Raw genomic sequence first — 19256 nt, forward strand, 5'->3', positions numbered from 1 at the left:
ATTGACCTTATTTGAGTAGATATCGAAATGAGATGTATTTTGAGGCCTAGATTGCACTGTTGTGAATTTTTTTCGGATTTTTAGCTTGGATAGGTGGTGATAACACGACCTATTACAGCAATGAAGCACCGGTGCGCACATTGCAAGCCACACTCCCCTCTGTTTTAACAACTTTAAAATATAAGATCAGTTTCGAAGAACTAATCGAGCCCTTTCATTTGATACCTTTGATGTGGAGCTATCCCCTGCCCCTCTAAAAGTCCCCCATTGTAAACGCATCCACAAACCACACACTCTCACCAAATTTCGTGACAATTGGTTTAGCGTTTCCGAGTAAATCGGGTGTGATAGACAGACTGACAGATATAGTAAGATTTTTTTCACACAAAACCTTAATCAATGAATAGAGATAAAGCTCAGCTGAGCCCACTATTGCAAACAATTTATCTTATTTTCAAACCCGAAAGTATTCCTTGGGCGCAAACCTTGTCTGCAAGCACTCTTTCCAATCAAAATTCACCTCATCATGGTAGGCAACTTAACCACCGGCCCGAAATTTTTATCTGCCATATTTGTTACGAAGTGGAAGTGCTCTGTTCCGACAGAAATATCTAGAGAAGGTGGCTCATCGGGCTGTGTCTATAAGTTTTGTTTTGGCGGACAATTCTTAGATTTTTCGGGAGTAGTTTTCGGAAAATGACACGTAAGTAGAATGCCGCAGTTAATGTCTGAGTTAAAGTTTTAAGATTAATTTAAAGAGGCTTTTGACGAGGCCGCTTTTAGAGCAAAAACGAGCAGAGAAATGTGTCATTGAGGATGATCAATCGAAGAATCTTTATTTATTTGGATTGTTATCGTTTGTGTCGTGCTAGAATAGGCTGGAACGGTTTACTTTGAGTTGTGAAGTTAGAGCGGCAAACCTTGCCTTGCTAAATATGGCTACCTTGCGCGAGGGACTCATTTCGGGAGTTCAATGCACTGCAAGGTCAGAATCTGAGTTCCAGGCCGGGATCTAAGCAGCGTGGATCCAGAAGCAGGAATTCAATTAACAAAAGTGATATCAAGTAGTTTATAAACATGGAAATCAGAGAACTTGAACTTTAAATTCTTTGATGATTAGATCACGCGGTTAATGCAGCCCATTTGAGAAGAAGTCTTCTAACATATTTTTTGGCTAAGATTCCTTAGCACAGCTGCACTTTCGGGAGCTCTCAGTAATAGGCGAATTCAATTTCCAGGTTGACATGTTTGCTCTTAATGTAGACATTTCAGTCGGAGCTCGATAATATATCCACGAAAACACTAGACCAGTGGCGGTAATAATCTTATCCAATTTTTCTTTCAGGGGGAAATCAACGAGATCTTGCTCGCCAAAAGAATCAGAAAAAAGTACTGGAAGCCAAGAAGGGCAGGAGGGATGACAACTTAACGCTTGAGCAAAGAAAGCAAAGGTAAAGCCTGCTCTGCCATTGATTACCAGAGGTATATTTAATTAACTCAATATTCTATATTTTCATCCAGAGATGCGGAAATGATGCGGGAAAAACAGAAGAAGAAAGAAGAGCAACAGTCAGGCGCGAAAAGCTAAAACTTTTACGAAACTGACTTTATTTTAAGGAGAGAGATATTAAACACGAAGCGGGCAGAAATAGACGAGATTCCTTTCCTTTCAAATCATGAAACGTATTGCTGTCAAGGAAATTATCGTGAAAGATTTGATTTCATAAATTTTGCTCCGTATATTTTCTTTTGTTCTAAATATACACACACTACAAATAGAATAAACATTTTTATCAAATAGTTGCGTTTATATGGGAGGCAAGCTGTTATATTTCTTTGTCTACATTCACCGACATGTAACGCCGTTCTAAACCTAAGTAACTAGAGGAAAAGCCACGTGGAAAGTGATACTTTTGCGGGAATGGAAAATTCGTTAACACCATGAAGCAGTAACTTGAGTAGCACAAACCAGAGCCAGCTTCTGGTTAGCGTTGCTAGATGAGGTTGCCGACCTTTATGAAGAATAACGCGAATAGGTTTACTTTTTAATATAGCTTAGAAATGGCAAAGTCATGTTGCACTACAAGCGCAGATCTGCTATGCAGACTACTAAAGAATTTCGTTATTTAGATGGAAGAGGAATAGTTGAAACATTCTTGCTTTATTGTTAAAGCTACCCTTCTGGGTAACAACTAGAAGTGAAAGCATGTTCGTGCTGTCTATAAATCTCATCTAAACGATTTTATGGAAGCTTATTAGATTGCAAAATTTTCACGAACGCCGCGGAGATTCCTTCATATTTTGAATTTAGGGTTTCTCTCCTACCGAAAAGTGGACATATCGCAATCCGATAACATACGGTGTTCCGTGAAGACTTTGGCCAATGCAAATGCTTTTAGTCCAGATTCTTTAGATAACATAACATGCAACTTTGATCGTTTACCAAGATTTCTAAAGACTCGGTTAGATCGCTCATTTTTCATAATCCGCCTTATTTCATACCGTGGAGACTCACACATTTCTCTGGACCGGAGACCTTGTCACTATCAAGTCTCACTGGAAGCGGGGGGGAGTACACAAGAGGCAGTCATGACATCGGGCTACTACCCACGAGATGACATCCGGGCCCCGCTGGAGCTAGTCGCTAAACTAGTTAAGTAAGTAAGAGAAGCACGTTACCAGTTCTCGGCTGCGATGGGGGGAGCAGCAACACGGATCGAAGACAAGAGTATCTTCTTGAATTTATTTTTAACATTATACAACATAGGGAACACTCTAGCCAGCACTAGGTGGTCAAAGGGTAGTATAGATCCCAGGGCGAAATGTGGATTGGTACCCACGATGGAGCATAAAACCTGGAAAACGCCTGCTGAACCAAAACCATCAACTCTACTACCAAACCCTATCCTCCCTACCTCCACATAGTGACCGCTAGGAGCTCTTTCTTAACGAAAAGCTGCAGATGGAAAAGGATGAAGGCGAGTCGCCCGCGGCTAAAAACCGGACAAATTGTACCAAATTGGGTAGGGCTGACAACCTTATACGGAAAACCAAAATTACGAAGCCACAGAAGGAGCCTCGGACAGAATGACAGGGCGAACCCGGCAAGACAATAGATTAACGATTTGCATATTTTCTCATGAAACGTGAGCTCCCTGTACAGAGATGGAGCTGCCAAGCAGCTAGTAGATACCCTGTCCCAATATGGGGCTGATGTAACAGCGTTACAGGACACGCGTTGGACATGCACCGGTTTTCTGGAGAAGAGCCACTACATCATATATTATAGCGGTCATCCAGTAAACCATGTACTCCGAGTAGGTCTTCGGCTTTTAGAAATATAAGCGAAAGGCTATGCACTCTACGTTTGTAAGGCAAATTTAGAAATATAAGCCTCATTAACGTTTACCCCCCTACAGAGGGGACTGCATTGTCGGAGAAGGATACCTTCTACGAGGCAGTCGAGCGGGCCCTCGAACCCTGTCCCTAGTATGAGATAAAAATCATACTTGGAGATTTCAACAGTCAAATAGGGAGGGAGCCCGTATTCAGGCGATACGTTGGGATACATAGGGGTGACAACGATGACGGACTGCGGATTATTCAGTTAGCAGTATCGCACGAAATGGTTGTTTGAAGTACCTGGTTTGCGTGAAAAACGGTCTATAAACATACGTGGGTCCCTCCAGATGGGACCACTTTGAACCAAATTGACTACGTGTTAATTGAACGTCGCCACCTCTCAGCCTTAATTAATGTCAGAACATATAGAGGGGGGAGGAGGCAATATAGACTCGGATCACTATCTCGTTGACATAGTGCTCCGGGCTCGAATTACAACACCACCTACAATCCCCCCTGACAATCAGGTGAGGATGAATACTGAATCCATCCACAATACAACCATATGTAACACTTATAAGGGGGAAATTGATGCCACAATAACCGCAGCCAACAGATGTCCTGGAGATGGGGCATCAACAAATGATCTTCACAACCACCTGAAGAGCGTTATAATTGATAAACATCATCATTGACCACAAAGATACTTGGCCCCAACCGCAAAAAAAGTCCGAACGGCTGGTATGACGATGCATGTAAGGTAGCTACGAAACGGAAGAATGCTGCATACCGAGTAATGTTGCATTCTCAAAGAACGCGGGCACGCGCAATGACCTACCAAGAACTCTGTCGAGCGGAGAAGCGACTTAACACACGGAAGAATGAAGCCTGAGTGAACCAACAGGTCTGTGAACTCGAAAAGTACAGCAACCGCACCAGGCGCGGAAGTTTTACCAACAAGTCAGCAGGATGAAGCCTTATACACCTCGATGCTCATCCTGCCGAGACAAAGAGGGAAATCTGATTTCCGACAGAATGGACATATTGGAGCGATGGGTTAAGTATTTTGATGAACTGCTCAACAACCAAAATATCATCGAGTTGGAGGTCTCACCAACTGAAGACGACGGACAAATGCTGCCACCAAGTATAGAAGAAACAGTCCGTGCAATCTACCGGTTTAAAAACCATAAGTAGCCAGGATCGGATGAAATTACAGCCGACAACGAGACATTATCTGCCCCACACATAAAAAGGGGGATATCACGCAGTGCAGCAATTATAGAGGTCACGTTGCTGAGTACAATCTATAAGATATTCTTAACTATCTTGTTAGCCTGGATAGCCCCGTAAGCCCAGACTAATGTGCGACGGCAGATAAAAGCATCAAGCAGTAAACATCAATAACGGTCTAAAACAAAGGGATAACCTATCATGCGTCGTCTTCAACCTGGCTCTGGAGAAAGTGATTCGCGATGCAGACGTAAATGCGAGAGGCACCATTTTCTTCAAGTCCACCCAACTACTGGCCTCCGCTGACGATATTGACATTATGGGAAGAACAATCCGATGTACAGTCTGCCTTCATCCAGATGGAGCAGGCGGCGGGAGATCTCGAGCTGCACATAAATGAAGCCAAGACGAAGTACATGACGGCTACGTCAGCGCAAAAAACCATAGAACAAATAACATCGAATCGCACTGGTCGAACGAAAACAATAAAGATATGAAACTACAACTTTGAAAACGTTGAAAATTTCTCCTATCTAGGATCGAAAATCACAACCAAAAACAGTTATGACGATGAAATTCACGCATGGTTGTTGGCAGCTAACAGAGCCTATTTCAGCTTACAAAAACTCTTTCGCTCGAAACGTCTGACCATAGGGTCAAAGCTCTTACTGTACAAGAATATAATTTTGCCAGTCCTTATGTATTCCTCGATGATAACGAGGTTTCACTTCGATAAGAAGTTTGAAACACGTTAGAGTAACAAGGCAAACTAAGAGAGCATGGCTGTGACATGATTGCTTGGTATACTGACGGATCCCACACAGCGGAGGGAGCGGGTGCCGGGGCTTCCAGGGTTCCAGGTTGTTGAGAGGCAGTGAGGCAGCGGACGATCCAGTCAAGAAGGGAGCATAGACGCCTTTACCAGGGCCAGAACCCTTCTGTGGAATCGGAAACGGGTTCATAGCTATGACATTAAAAAATGAAGGGGAATGGCTGCAGTCCAGGGTGCTTATTGGGGGATACGAACCCAAGCGCACAAAGGACTGTTTAAACTTCACCAAGAAGAACATGCCAATCATAGTAGGAATTCGACTAAATTATCACCTAGGAAAGCTAGGGAAACCTATTGACACTGCCGCAGGTTCTGTGCGGAGTGTGATGAAACCTCTATACCTCGCGGGGCGACTGTTTTTATTATTGGAAATAATTACAAGTATCAGGAAAAATAACTATTTTCTAGATCATTAGTCCAGTGCAGATCTCTTTCGGTAAGCCCTTTAATATATAGCATTCAGAATTTTGAGCAATTTTTGCAGCATATCTTTCGTGTTTAACCTATTAAGGGAACAACTTTTCTTCGTAAAATAGTTGTAGTATGAAGCTTTCAGTTGTCCTGTAACCTCGGGTGACTTACGATAGTTCTCCGCCTGTTAATATTTAATTCGTATTCTCTTGATGACAATGGTTGAAATCTCATTTTTCCGTTCTGTTTCTGACGTCCATTTGATCTTTTCTATTTCTTATTTTATTATTTTGTATTCGAATTTATCATTTATCATTTAATTGTTATGGATGGATGGATAGATGTTATGGATGTAAGTAACAAGTCGGAGACCGGAAGCTCAGTGTTTCACGTATGAAACGTTTTGTGTATTTCTTGTATAAAAATATTTGAGTGCAGAACTGCTCCATTTGTATGTAGCCCTAATGTATAATATATGCATTTAATATGCCAGACGACTTACGTTAATATGATATTGATATTCAGTGATTTGGGTTGCAGTTAATTTACAAAGAAGAGACAATCTTGAGCTACTATATGTTTGTCATTAATAGTAGGATTTTCACCAAACTTAGGGATAGTTTAGTGAAAACATAAGGAAGGATTCTGGTCAATTTCCCAAACACATGGTAATATACCATTAAATATTAACTTTATTTGAGCAAATATCGGTGTGGTTATTTTGAGGGCACCGTGTAGGGGCAGTTTTATGATTTTTTATTCAGATTTTTTGATTGAATATTTTCTGAGAATGGGTCCGTTAAAGAAATGATCACTTTTTACCGTCGCATTCCCTACCTATACAAAAAATGGCAAAATGAGGACCAGCTTGCAAAGTACTAATCGAGACTTTTCGTCTGATAGCTCACATGACCTTTCATCTCATAGCCCAATGTTAAAAAAATAAATTTACACTTCTCTTTTGTATGTATGGGGTCCCTCCCTGAAAGTTATTCTAATGTTAACAAAATTTTTTTTCGATTTTCTTTATTTTTACATATTTTGATGGACACTGTGTTCAAAATATTATATTGATATCTACTTTCCTTTTAACTCTGTAATCATATTTCGAAGGATGCGTTGAACGGTTCTCATATTGTAGAAATCGGTAATAACACATTTTTATTGAAGCACTTCTTTTTCGGTGCGCGGGGTAGTACAGAGAAAAATCTAATGAGTTGATTTTATCCATTTTTTGGTACCAACTTACAGTATTATTAGCGACTGCACGCACCTATAATAAGACAAATATATTAAATTTTAGAGTACTTGTACAACGAAAAATACGACAAAAATCAGGTACGCAATGTTAAAAAGCTTGCCAAATTGCCAAAATTCAAATTTAGGTGGGTGCAGTCGATTTCCATAAAAAATAAAGAAATATATTCTTTGAATTGGTAATAGAATACTTGGAAAACTCGCGTACTACTAGTATTATTATTAGCTTCCGAGAATGGGTCCGTCAAAGAAATTATCACTTTCGACCCCCCAGAACTCCCCGCCTTTCCAACAAATGTCAAAACTAAGACCAGCTTAAAAAAATACTAAACGAGACCTTTCATTTGATATCCCACATGACTATATTTGATGAAAAAAAATTACACCTAGCTTTTGCATCCATGAGGACCTCCTCTCACTTAAATTCGACGCAGAATGATGTGACTCACTGTATGCGTGAGCGTTCGTAGTTCCCACCATTCCACCAAATTTCGTGTCAATCCTATAACAATTTCCGAGAAAAATTTATCTGGCAGACAGATAGTAAACCGATTTCAATAAGGTTTTAAAAAGGTAAGCTCGGCGCTGTCCATCGCCCAATTATACTGGTAAAACTGAAAATCTTCATGAAGCTGGGTAAGTTTCAAACATGAACTTAAAGGGTTGTCTTTTGTTTTTCGAACATTTTTTTTCTCCAATTTTATTTTATTGGCTTAAAATACATGAAAACATCATCATCATTATCAACGGTGCAACAACCTGTATCCGGTCTAGGTCTGCCTTAATAAGGAACTCCAGATATCCCGGTTTTGCGCCGAGGTTCACCAAATTCGACATTTCTAAAAGCGATCTAACGTCCTGACCATCTCAGGCAGGGTCTGCCTCGTCTTCTTTTTCTACCATAGATATTGCCCTTATAGACTTTCCGGACTGGATCATCCTCATTCATACGGATTTAGTGAGCCGCCAACCGTAACCGATTGAGCCGAATTTTATCCACAACCTGACGGTCATGGTATCGCTCATAGATTTCGTCGTTATGTAGTCTACGGAATCGTCCATTCTCATGTAGGCGGGCCAAAAATTCTTCGGAGGATTCTTCTCCCGAACGCGGCCAAGAGTTCGCAACTTTTCTTGCTAAGAACCCAAGTCTCCGAGGAATACATGAGAACTGGCAAGATCATTGTCTTGTACAGTAAGAAGTTGGACCCTATGGTGAGTCGTTTCGAGCGGAACAGTTTATAGTATATTTTGTCTTGGTTTCTTTGATGTGCAGCCCAAAATCTCGCGCTGCCTGCACGATTTGGATGAAGGCAGTTTGTATGCCTTGGGTCGTTCTTCCCATGATGTCGATATCGTCAGCATAGGCCAATAGTTAATAATAATAATAATAATAATCGTTGGCGCAACAATCCATATTGGATCAGGGCCTTGAAGTGTGTTAGAGCACTTCATTCAAGACCGTAACGGTACACTACAGTAGTACACTGTAGGAGGCAATGTGGTCAGCATTGCGCTCGCCCGAGATTATTACCCTGATTTGACTCAGGTACTCATTCACAGCTGAGTCGACTGGTATCCGACGTCAAATCACGATGCAAATTCCACTGCCACCAGTGAGATTTGAACCGCGACCTTCCGTATGACAGCAAAGTGCTCTAACCACTGAGCTATCCGGACAATAGTTGGGTTGACTTAAAGAGGCCCAGGATGTGGCCGTGAAAAGGCAATTGTATAGTGCTGGACCATATTATTATGATTTCGAAAAGTTACACCATTTAAACTCTAAAGCGTTTTTCTGGAAATCTTGTTTTCGAAATTGATGAGCACTAGAGGCGCTAACGATATAATAAGAGTATCAGCCCATTTCTCCGCCGTAGAGCAGAATTGACTGCATAGTGCTCATAAAAGGTGTCTCCTATTAGATGTAGGATCTCCAACGGTTGCCATTAGTCGACTTAAGGAAAAATTCTTGCCGTAGCCTTGTCCACAGTTGTTTTGATTTGCTTGAACTGGACTTATGGCACCCATTTCTGGTACCGTGCGTCACTAACAAATATAAACTTATCGGAGAAAGCACCCTCAAAAAATTCATCGTTCAAATGTCAATATCATGCAAGCATCATTATTTACAGACACCATTGAAACATTTTACCAGCGCAAATTAGCAAAGCATCCAAATGAACTAATCAACGATTTAGTAAGCTCTAACATTTTGCATAATAGGTTGCTTGATGCAGCAAATTATTTCCGCAATAATCAAGAAAATAAATACACCATTAAACTGAGTATTTACATACATAAAAATGTTTGGTTATTATAAGTCGCCAACTTATTGTTAAGCTCTCTGTGCAGATACAATGAAAAGATTCAGTAATAAAAAAATCTTATCAATCTTTTAATTGAAATGCAAATTTTCGCCAATCTGAATAATCTCATCATTGGAAGTTCTCTGTGTTTTCGCCGATTCTGGAGGAGGATGTAACGGCTGCAATGATGTCACAAATATATTTCAACAAAAACTAACTTTCGTCGAATTCCCGGTATTAAGAGATTATTGCGATTAGCTGTGTTGTGATGATGGCTAAGCAGTACTATTTCCGGGCACTGCCGACACTTTTGTGGGTCTATGACATGGTCATATCTTATGTAAATATTTCCCATGAAATTATTACATTGCACAAAACAAAGGTGGAAAATGTTGTTGGTAAAATAATTAACTTAACCAAAATGTATTTTCACCGAAAGAAATCGCATCGCACATTGGGGCCAAGATTTTGAGTATTGAAAATTGTTGAACGATTATGGCCAGGAAATACTGTTTTTCTAGTAATGCTTTCCAGATCATAAAGGTAGGAAATTGCGGATATAATTGAACATTGTGAACATAAACATACTCACATATGTATCATACAAGTAAATACATATAGTTCTGCGAAAATTAGGCAACACATAGTGCTTTTATGTCGAAAACCAAAATCTGAGCCATGAGCAAGCTCTTGGCTATTTGTTTAAAAATAATACGATTTGCGTGATCTGAAGTGAATTTTTAAATTCGGCATTTTAATCAGGGCTGGACAAACGGTATCGGAAGCAATATTTGATGTTATTTGAAACTATTGATCAAGAATAGGGGACTTAGCTCACCTCTTGTATGTACATTTAATACGCAATGTTTCCACCTTCTCCAAAGCTATTGTATGTAGATCTTATATCTGAAACCAATCTAGCCTTTCAATCTTGAGAAGTTTGTTTATACCTCGTTGGTTGGCCATCTGTTTGTAAATCATGTTCTAGCGAAGACGCGAGCATCACTTGAGTCTGATGAAGTCAAGATGCGATGATGTAAGATGATACAAAAGATGCGAGCCCGCAAGCACACACGAGAAAAAATCTACCAAGAAATCATATACGAGTACAATCTCGTTTGCGGTTGTGGGTTTTAGCTTTGAATATATGGATCATTCCGGAGCAACTCGCTACGATACTCCGTAAATCGTAAGCTTCAGGCATGTCTATCTGTAAGCAACAGCGTTCAAGTCTCGGGCCTGAGCAACCAAGTCGATCTAAAGCCATTTAGTACCATTTTGATCGTTAGACAGTGCTTCCAACGGAGCTTACGGCGGTATAGTGATCGCGTAGATTCGGATACGTATTTACTCTTGGATACATAGTCGATCAATCCAGGGAATCGTAACAAAAATGTAATGTTTGCATAAACGAGTGTATCTATTGCTACTAACATAATATAAAAGCATTTTCTAAAATTGCCACCACTAATTAATATTAACGAGTGCTTTGCGGTCAAATTACGTATTGTTCTGAGCCAATGAGGTCACGATCATCATTTGTTGTTCGGTCACAGTTTAATTCACTTTTTGCAATGAGTTGCCAAAAGGGCAAGCGACCAACACTTGACTTTCGACGGGGAAATGCGGACCTTGACATAATTCCCTTAAAATAGATTTGAATCACAATCACCGTAAAAAATTGTTAACGCATGCGCGAATATTCTCTAGAGTCTAGTGAGGAACATATGCTCCCGTTGATAGTCGAAAGTCCTCACTGCGACTCCGAATCAGCAAACAGATTGGCCTTGCAATTCGTCAACGTGTAAAATCTGATCTGGTCACATTTCACTAACAAGTTTCCACCTGAGAATCGCAAAGTAAGTCCAGGGTCATGGGCCACTCTCGCCCGGCCCGAACTAGAAAATTGTTAATATGTGTACATCGAACAAGTGTAAAACCGTCTCAATGTGACCAAGAAATTAAAACGCTCGCTGAAAAGTGCTGGGGGTTTCGCGTTAACAGAATACCCACATAAAGCAATTCGTTAATTACGTCATAATGTGGAAGTAATAACCAAACCGGTTCGATATACTTGTTATACATAATTCGATTTGGCTCGCCGGCATGGCACAGTGAATAAATGCCCTGGGGACAAATTAAAGACCGAAGCCACTTGTTGCCTCGCTATTTGCATCTAGACATGTGCAAAGATAACAAGAAACTTAAAATGATGAATATCATTATTTGTTTACATAATTCAAGGACACCTCTTACGAAGAAAGTATAAGAGATAAATCTATATCGATGAGTGAGAACAAATTGCCTCGCATAATGTGAAGTTTGAAATCATGACATTATCTGATCGCGCATATTAAAGTTCATTGATAAGACTGTTCGCATGAGATAAGAGGGCGACGTTGAATAACATATTTGCAAAAGTGGAGCTAGGGAGGTTGCCTTCTATTTAAAAAAAGCGCAAGCTAAAATATGCAACTACGCACATTCATACTGTATTAAGTTCAGTAGATCTAGCGCAAAACATTTCTATGCTGTTAGTGACTTTACTGATGTGAGCAGAATACATTAAAGATACACATCTAATATTGCAAATTGACTTTCGCTCGTATATTTGTCACCTTCCTTAGTGCTACAATTCGAATATGGAAACAAATTTAGAATCGGCTGGGGGTGGTATTAGAATCCCCACTAATACCTCCAATTATAAATAATCGCTCGAACATGTCCTTTGACAAATTCCAGTAGCCAAGAATATCCCTTCCCTTGGTCCTTGTCGGGAAGGGTGTCTTTCTCGGTTCTGTAAATATCCATACCTTCGACCACTTTCCTGTGTCTTTCACTAATCTTATATCCTTTTTGAAAATGGGGTGGTTTGCCAAGATGATGTGCTACACTACTTTCGATTTGAAGTCTGTCGATCCCTTTTTTCTACCAACTCTGCCCCATTGCTTTCTATAAAATATGTTTTATAATTTTTCAATTGGGACCTTGGCTGATCCCAGAAAAGATATGATCTGGCTGCTCCTGGTACTGAAGAGAAGGCCCAAACCATTTTTTCTAGCATTCGCATTTAATGCCATTCTTTTTTTTGAATTATTTATCCGGAGCAAGTATCATGAGCGCCTGCCCTTGAAGGGTTCCCTTACGTTTATTGAATAAACGATCTTTGTTCCGTTCCCGTGATCGGTTTCGCCATTTGGCTCTATCGAATGCCTGATCTGGGTGCAATCTCGAGACTTTTAAATCCCCATCCAGCGTATCAAGCCACCGTTGTTTCAGTCTGCCTTTTGGTCGTTTACCATCGACTTCGATGTTCAGACCAATCTTGACAAGTGAATTCCCGTTAGCCCGAATTACATGACCATACCATCGAAGACGCTTCTCTCGCAACTTTTTCACGATCGGTGCAACCCGATAACGATCGCAGATATCCTCATTTCGGATGTGATCAAAACATGTCACGCCACTAGTCCAGCGTAACATCTTCGCCTCCATCACCGCAAGACGCCATTCATTGTCTTTTATAATAGGCCAACACTCAGAACTATAGAGAGCGACAGGACGGACGATATTGCGGTAAATTTTAGATTTGAGACGTTCGTTGATACGTCGATCACAAAGAACACCAGTTGTGGAACGCCACTTTATCCAGGTTGCGTTAATACGTGAAGCAATTTCATAACGCAGTTATCCATTGGCTGATAGCGTTGACCCGAAATATTTAAATCGCTCAGTTCTGGGCAGATCACCGCCGCTGACAGTGATTGTGCCTGTTTCATGGGGATCGGTCGTCAAAAATTCAGTTTTGTTTAGATTCAATCTGAGACCGTGTTGCATGAGGCGATCATTCCATTTTTGGACAATTTACTCGAGATCCTTTCTGCTATCAGATGCTAGAAAAACATCATCTGCATAAAGCAGTGTGTAAGGCGCTGGACGTTGGATGTCCCATGTGATGGTGTCCTTGAAAAGAACAAAGAGGAGTGGTGAAAGGGAGCTTCCTTGATGAACACCAACAGAGACACTAAGGGGTTTTGATACACCCGCCATACTTCCAACTTTACTTTTCGGATCGTGGTAAAGCAATTGAATCCAGCGCACGAGTTCTTCTGGTACTAAGTGTTGTCATAAGACATACAGATGAGTTTGTGTGGCACACGGTTAAACGTTTTCTCTAGATTCAGAAATTCAATGTAAAGGGTGCGATGCTTCTCACGGTGTTTTTCCATGAGCAACCGCGCAGCGTGTATTGCGTCAGTAGTTGTGCAGTTCTTGACAAATACGGCTTGATTCACGGTTATTTCAACGATTCCGCGAATACGGTTGTCAAGAATGCGTTCAAAAATCTTCATGGTATGGGAAAGTAACCGGATCGGACGGTAATTCGAACATATTACTGGACTAACTACCTTTCTTTTTCCATATTGGAACAGGGGTACTTTTTTTCCAATCAAATGGTGTTCTTCCTTCCTGAATAGCCCAATTAAAGGATTCACTGAGCCACAGCACTGGGTTCCAGCTTTTCGCTTTCCAGAGCTCAGATGAGATGTCGTCAGGTCCTGTAGTTTTCCCCGATTTCATTCGTTTTATTGCCTCCTCGACTTGACAGCGACCGCTCATTTGGTTCCACGATTCTTCCACATTCGTAATGGTTCGCAATCGTATGAGTGAGATTGTTTCTTCTTCCTTCTCACCAAATCGGCACCATTTAATGCGCCGCGGGCCAGTGCATTCCTCACGCTGTTTTATCGGTGGCTTAATTCGCAGGATAGCAATGAACGGCCGATGTTGAGGTGCGATGGTCTCATAGGGAACGACTTTGCAATCAGTGACGGTGGTAAAATGTTGGTGTCTTATGAGAATATAGTCGTTGCGTTTTACTGTTCCCCCTATAAAATGTAGGAAAATGAGACAATCGTTTGATGAACTATGTATTCATAAGTGCAAGGTCATGAGTGTCCGCAAAATCGATTATACGCTCGCCACCCTCATTGCACGTTCCGAACCCCTTTCCCCCATGGCACCTGTTAGCGTTTGCCTTTTCACCTAGATTAAGATCACCGGCAATAAGAATATAGTCGTTAGCAGGTACATGACAAGTCTTTTCATGGAGAAGTTGCCAGGGGGCATCTTTCTCGGCATCAGGTCGACATGTCTGTGGTGCGTACGCGGTGAAGAAGGGAATAGTGCGTTCAGCTGATATGATGGTGAGCTTCATGAGCCGATCGTCAAATCGTTCGCCATTAAAGAAAATGGCATCACGGAAACCTCTGAGATGGCAATGCCAACACCATATTGAGTGTGTGGGTTACCAAAATAGAGAAGTTTATAGCCATGTCAATGTCGTAGCTTTTGGCACCAGACTATCGGGTTTCTTGCAAAGCGCAGATATCAATGCGCCTTTTCCGAAGGGCTCTTATGAGTTCCTTGGTCTTTTCAGTTAGGGTACCAAGATTTAGCGTGCAGACACATATTTGTTTTATTCATTTTGTTCGGACTAACTTGCTTACGTCCTGACGCCGTCCATGCGTAAAGAACCCTTGCCCATTTCTCGACAGGACCGGGGCCGATCCTGCCGCGTCGACTGAGGTGGAGCATTTCTCCGAGGCTTGTGACTCAATCCGATCATCATAGTGAATCCAATATTTTGATATAATCCATTGTGCGACTTTTTGAAATATAGGGTATCCGCACAGTCGCTTTTTCGTATTATTATTAGTTTTCCTGATCGATTTGCAACAAGGTTGTGCTTCAATCCCATTGTCATCACCCTTTATGCCGTGCAAGTGATAAGCGAACAGTATCCTCGTTATCTACTGACTTTTCACCTGTTAAGGGCAATTTCAAGTGTATGTTTACTTTCCACTTTAGCTTCTACCATCCATCTGCTCCAGCTTGCTCACTGAAGCTTTGAGTGCTGATTCGTTGTGTTAATTTAATTTTTCACATTTCATGATCACCTAAATATCCACCCTCTTCATCAATCCCATTTAAGGTTTTGGGTGAAAATGAAACTTTATTAAAATCGGCTTGCTGCCTGTGTGTCTGTTCGTCTGTCATACGCACTTTTCTCGCAAATGGCTATATCTATTGAAATACAATTTAATGAACGTCCCATACATGTAAAAGGGGGGTGTAAAAATTTTTTTTACCGAATATAGTCATGTACTTTTCGAAGCCGGTCTTAGTTTTGAGATTTGTTAGAAAGGCGGGGAGTGGGAGGGGCGGATAGTGATGTAAAGTTTATCCTAGAGTTATAAAAGTTGGTAGTTGTATAAAATATAATATGAAGCATATTATCCCCAAGTTTAATAAAAGTCAAACTACAGTTACAGTAGCTCAATATCACCTGAAACATAATATATGCGAAGTTTCGCTAAAGCTCGAGAAGTGACGCATACCGTGTGCGGTGACAAAAGGAACTCAACTGTTTCGTTGGACAGCGAATCAGTAGCTGTTCCAACGAACAATGATCTCTTTATCGTATATTGCATCGCGAAAGAAAATGCAGATCGTAAGCCTCTCGATGGTCCGCTGTTAAAAAGGCGACGAGCCATCATAATATTCGAATATTTCCTCTAAATAGAAGCGAAATCATCTTTGCTAGCAAAGATTTCAGGTGGGGTACAACCTCTGGACAGTCTCTCCGCGGAATGCAGTCACAGCAGTTTCTACAGAATTACCTCTTCCGCCCATCCGCAAATCCTGCGAATCTGACATCTCTCGCAAGGGGTGAAAAAATAGTTGATCGTTCAAATTCCGAAAAAGGGTATCTGTTTTGGTTTGTGGCTATTTAAGGGATATTTGCGTGCTTCCTGCTACCACAAAGATAATAGTTAAAATTATCCTGGTACGCGTTGAAGACCATCTTGAAAGCTTCATCGACAGAGGCTGGATCTGGCACCTGCGTCGAAACTTTACCATCCTTCGACCCATTGTGAAACAATATACGTAATTCGGATTCTCGCTCCAACTGTTTTTTAGTTCGATAGTGTCAACAGAGAATGTATGTAGAGTACTCTACATAGGAGAGGCCTTCCGGATAAACTAATAGCTACTATTAGACCGACCATCGTATTAAAGCACAAAATGTTACATGCCGCATCGAGATAATATTTCAGAGAAATTTAAATTAAAAGCGGAGTCCACCAGGGTTGCATACTGTCACCGATACTTGGTTTTTACTCTTAAAGAAGTCAACTTTTGCTATACGATCGAATGTATGCGCCAGTACCAGATATATTCCAGTGCCGACCTTTTTCGAAGCCATATTTATTCTATTTATCAGTTTAACTTTATTGACTTGATCAAATCACCATTATTAGTCGAAGTAGCACTTTTAGCGTGTCTTGCATGAATAAAGTCCATTTATCTCCTAAGAAGAAATTAGTTGACGAATTATCGACTTCGCCCATTAATAAGATTTCAACGTAGACAATTACGGTTATTATTATTATATAAGCACAACTTCCGTTGCTTACTTTGTTAATTTTCTGAATTCTTATTACTCTCGTCCTACATCTTATCGACGCTTTTATGCATTTCACACATCGGAATAGTCAATTATAGCGTGGACTGAATGCATGGAATGCTGTTAGATCTCGTGTCTCCTCATGTTCCCCGACAAGATGTGTAACACCTGAAGCCGTAAATGTGCCCTGCCCTTTTTTAAACTCAGACAGCACTCCATACCAAAAATGATTCATATACAACTCAATGAATTTAAGTTGTGGCTAAGTGTCGTGCTAGCAGAAAATTATTTAAAATGTTAGCTATATTCAAACATCCTAAAACCTAACAGGAATTTTGACTAATCATATATCACACTAGGGTGACCGGCCTTATGGCGTGTACGATTTTGGTGTGCATTCGAATCCTAGATGTCGCTTATCCTATGACTCATTAAAAAGCCTCGTTTTTTAGTTTTAAGAAATTTATCGACAAGGAAAAGAACTTGGCGGACATTTTCTAGAGGTACTTTGACTTGCCAATTCATAAGTTATCTTTGCGTGCGGGACCGCATGCTTATATACATAAAGATATACGACCATATATATGATATTTTATCAAAATTACAGACATCTCTCAATTGGTAAAAATCTCTTATTTAATTTTTACGATCGATTTGAGTACAATATCTTAAAATAAAATACAACCAAAAATATTTACTCTTATAGCTTAAAATAAAATTTGGATAGGTTCCAATTACTCCTTCATCACAACGCCTACTCTAAAGTATTTAGAACCCACAACGTTGCTGCATTAGTAGTGACCAAACTTACACGATATGGTTAAACAAATAGAATTTAATATTTTGCACAGAAATCGTTGTTATTGGAAAATAGAATTTAATATTTTGCACACAAATCGGTGTTATTGCAAAGAACAATATAATCTAGGTAATGACTAACGTCAAAACAATTCTGCAAAAGTGAACCATGTTTAAGTTTTGATTTGAAAAGAATGCTAAACTAGCCGCACAAATAAACAAATGAAATTAATCGGAATAATCGATTCCACATCACCTAATGCCATATAAATTCTCTAATGCTATTTCCTGTTTTTCACACTTCGTTGCAAAGCCTGTAATTAGATAATTGTAATTAACGTTCTTAATTGATAACATGTAATGAAAATAATCGCGGATATTATGGGTTCAATTTTATATGAGTGTTTTAAATCGTTTCTTCGTGTTTCAAGATTTTATCAGGCAATTATGGCCGGCCCCCTTTTGAAAACGTGCTGCCTATGTCAGTCCCTGCGTACAGGTTCTGTAATATCGGGCGTGTGCGGAATTTTACTTGCAATCGCTGCGCTTATTCTGATGTTTGTTTCACGAGTGGAATTCAAAACGATATTGATAGATTGGCTGCCCTCGTCGGTTGTTAAAATTATTCTCGCTATAAATCTATGCATGACAATCTTCATTTCCACACTGCTAATCGTTGGAACGCTGAAGGTAATTCATTTATACATATTTGCTAGTGCAAAAGATAAACTTTGAAAATTTCTTTACAGCGTAATCACTATCTGATGCTGCCTTGGGTAGTTTTAGGAATAGTTCTTGCCGTAGGTCTTCTAGTCTCCGTTATTTATACCTCGGTTGTATTTTTCATTGATGGATTCGTTTTAATGGGAGCACTTTGGTTGGTTTTCGGCTTATTAGCTGTTGGTAAGTAAATACATTATGTGCACGACAATAAGCACTGAATGATATAATAAATTTTCAAAAGAATTTTTATTGGCAAGAAACTATAAATTCCTTCCTTCAAGCCACTTTTGAAAATTTAACAAGTAGAAATTATTTATGGAAATTATTCGACAGTAAATACGTTCATGAGCGTTGGAACTGTTCCTCTATTACATTATATTGCTGCTGGAATCTTGATCAGATAGTAATTCCTAATCTTCTTACAGTTATCTACGTTTACATGTGGTGCGTAGTGTACAGCTACTTCACAATTCTACGACAAGAGAATGACCGAGGACTGTATAATAAACAACCTTATAGGAGATGAACAATACAACGTTAATCCCAATTTGCATCAAATTAATGCTAATCAAGACTAAAAAGCTTTTTCTGTCGAATAACCATACGAAAATGTCAAGCGATGTTTTTATTATTTATCAATAGGTTAATTTATTATTTTGATATGCCATTTTATGAAACAATGCTTTAATTTTTTAAATAAAAGTACAATGTTTTTCGATATTTCTATATTAACTGAGTACACTGTAACATGGAGCACGACGGTAGCAATTAATCTTCCTAACAAGTGAATATTCACTTCTGGAGTAGAATAGTAACGAATCTGGAATAATTTAACTATCGAATGAGATTATCGAGAAAATAGAGATATAAACAAACCAAT

General features: G+C 39.9%; 2 protein-coding genes across 3 annotated transcripts; both read left to right on the plus strand.

The window, feature by feature from the left end:
• Positions 1-546: 546 nt before the first annotated feature.
• On the plus strand, positions 547-1785 carry LOC119659325 (putative SERF-like protein). The gene is made up of 3 exons (XM_038067359.1): positions 547-703; positions 1346-1451; positions 1522-1785. Exons 1-3 carry the CDS (start codon positions 697-699, stop codon positions 1586-1588), a joined length of 180 nt encoding a protein of 59 aa, XP_037923287.1. The 5' UTR covers positions 547-696; the 3' UTR covers positions 1589-1785.
• An 8797-nt stretch (positions 1786-10582) lies between these two features.
• LOC119660199 lies at positions 10583-19255 on the plus strand. Of its 2 annotated transcripts, none has more exons than XM_038068625.1 (4): positions 10583-10779; positions 18085-18343; positions 18403-18556; positions 18802-19255. In XM_038068625.1, the coding sequence occupies exons 2-4, from the start codon at positions 18101-18103 to the stop codon at positions 18900-18902; spliced, it is 498 nt and encodes a 165-aa protein (XP_037924553.1). In that variant the 5' UTR covers positions 10583-10779; positions 18085-18100; the 3' UTR covers positions 18903-19255. The 2 variants fall into 2 exon arrangements, with proteins under 2 accessions (XP_037924553.1, XP_037924554.1); XM_038068626.1 differs by lacking the exon at positions 10583-10779 and adding an exon at positions 11112-11243.
• The last annotated feature ends 1 nt before the right edge of the window (position 19256 follows it).

This window comes from Hermetia illucens, chromosome 6, assembly GCF_905115235.1.
Source record: "Hermetia illucens chromosome 6, iHerIll2.2.curated.20191125, whole genome shotgun sequence".
Classification (NCBI taxonomy): domain Eukaryota; kingdom Metazoa; phylum Arthropoda; class Insecta; order Diptera; family Stratiomyidae; genus Hermetia; species Hermetia illucens.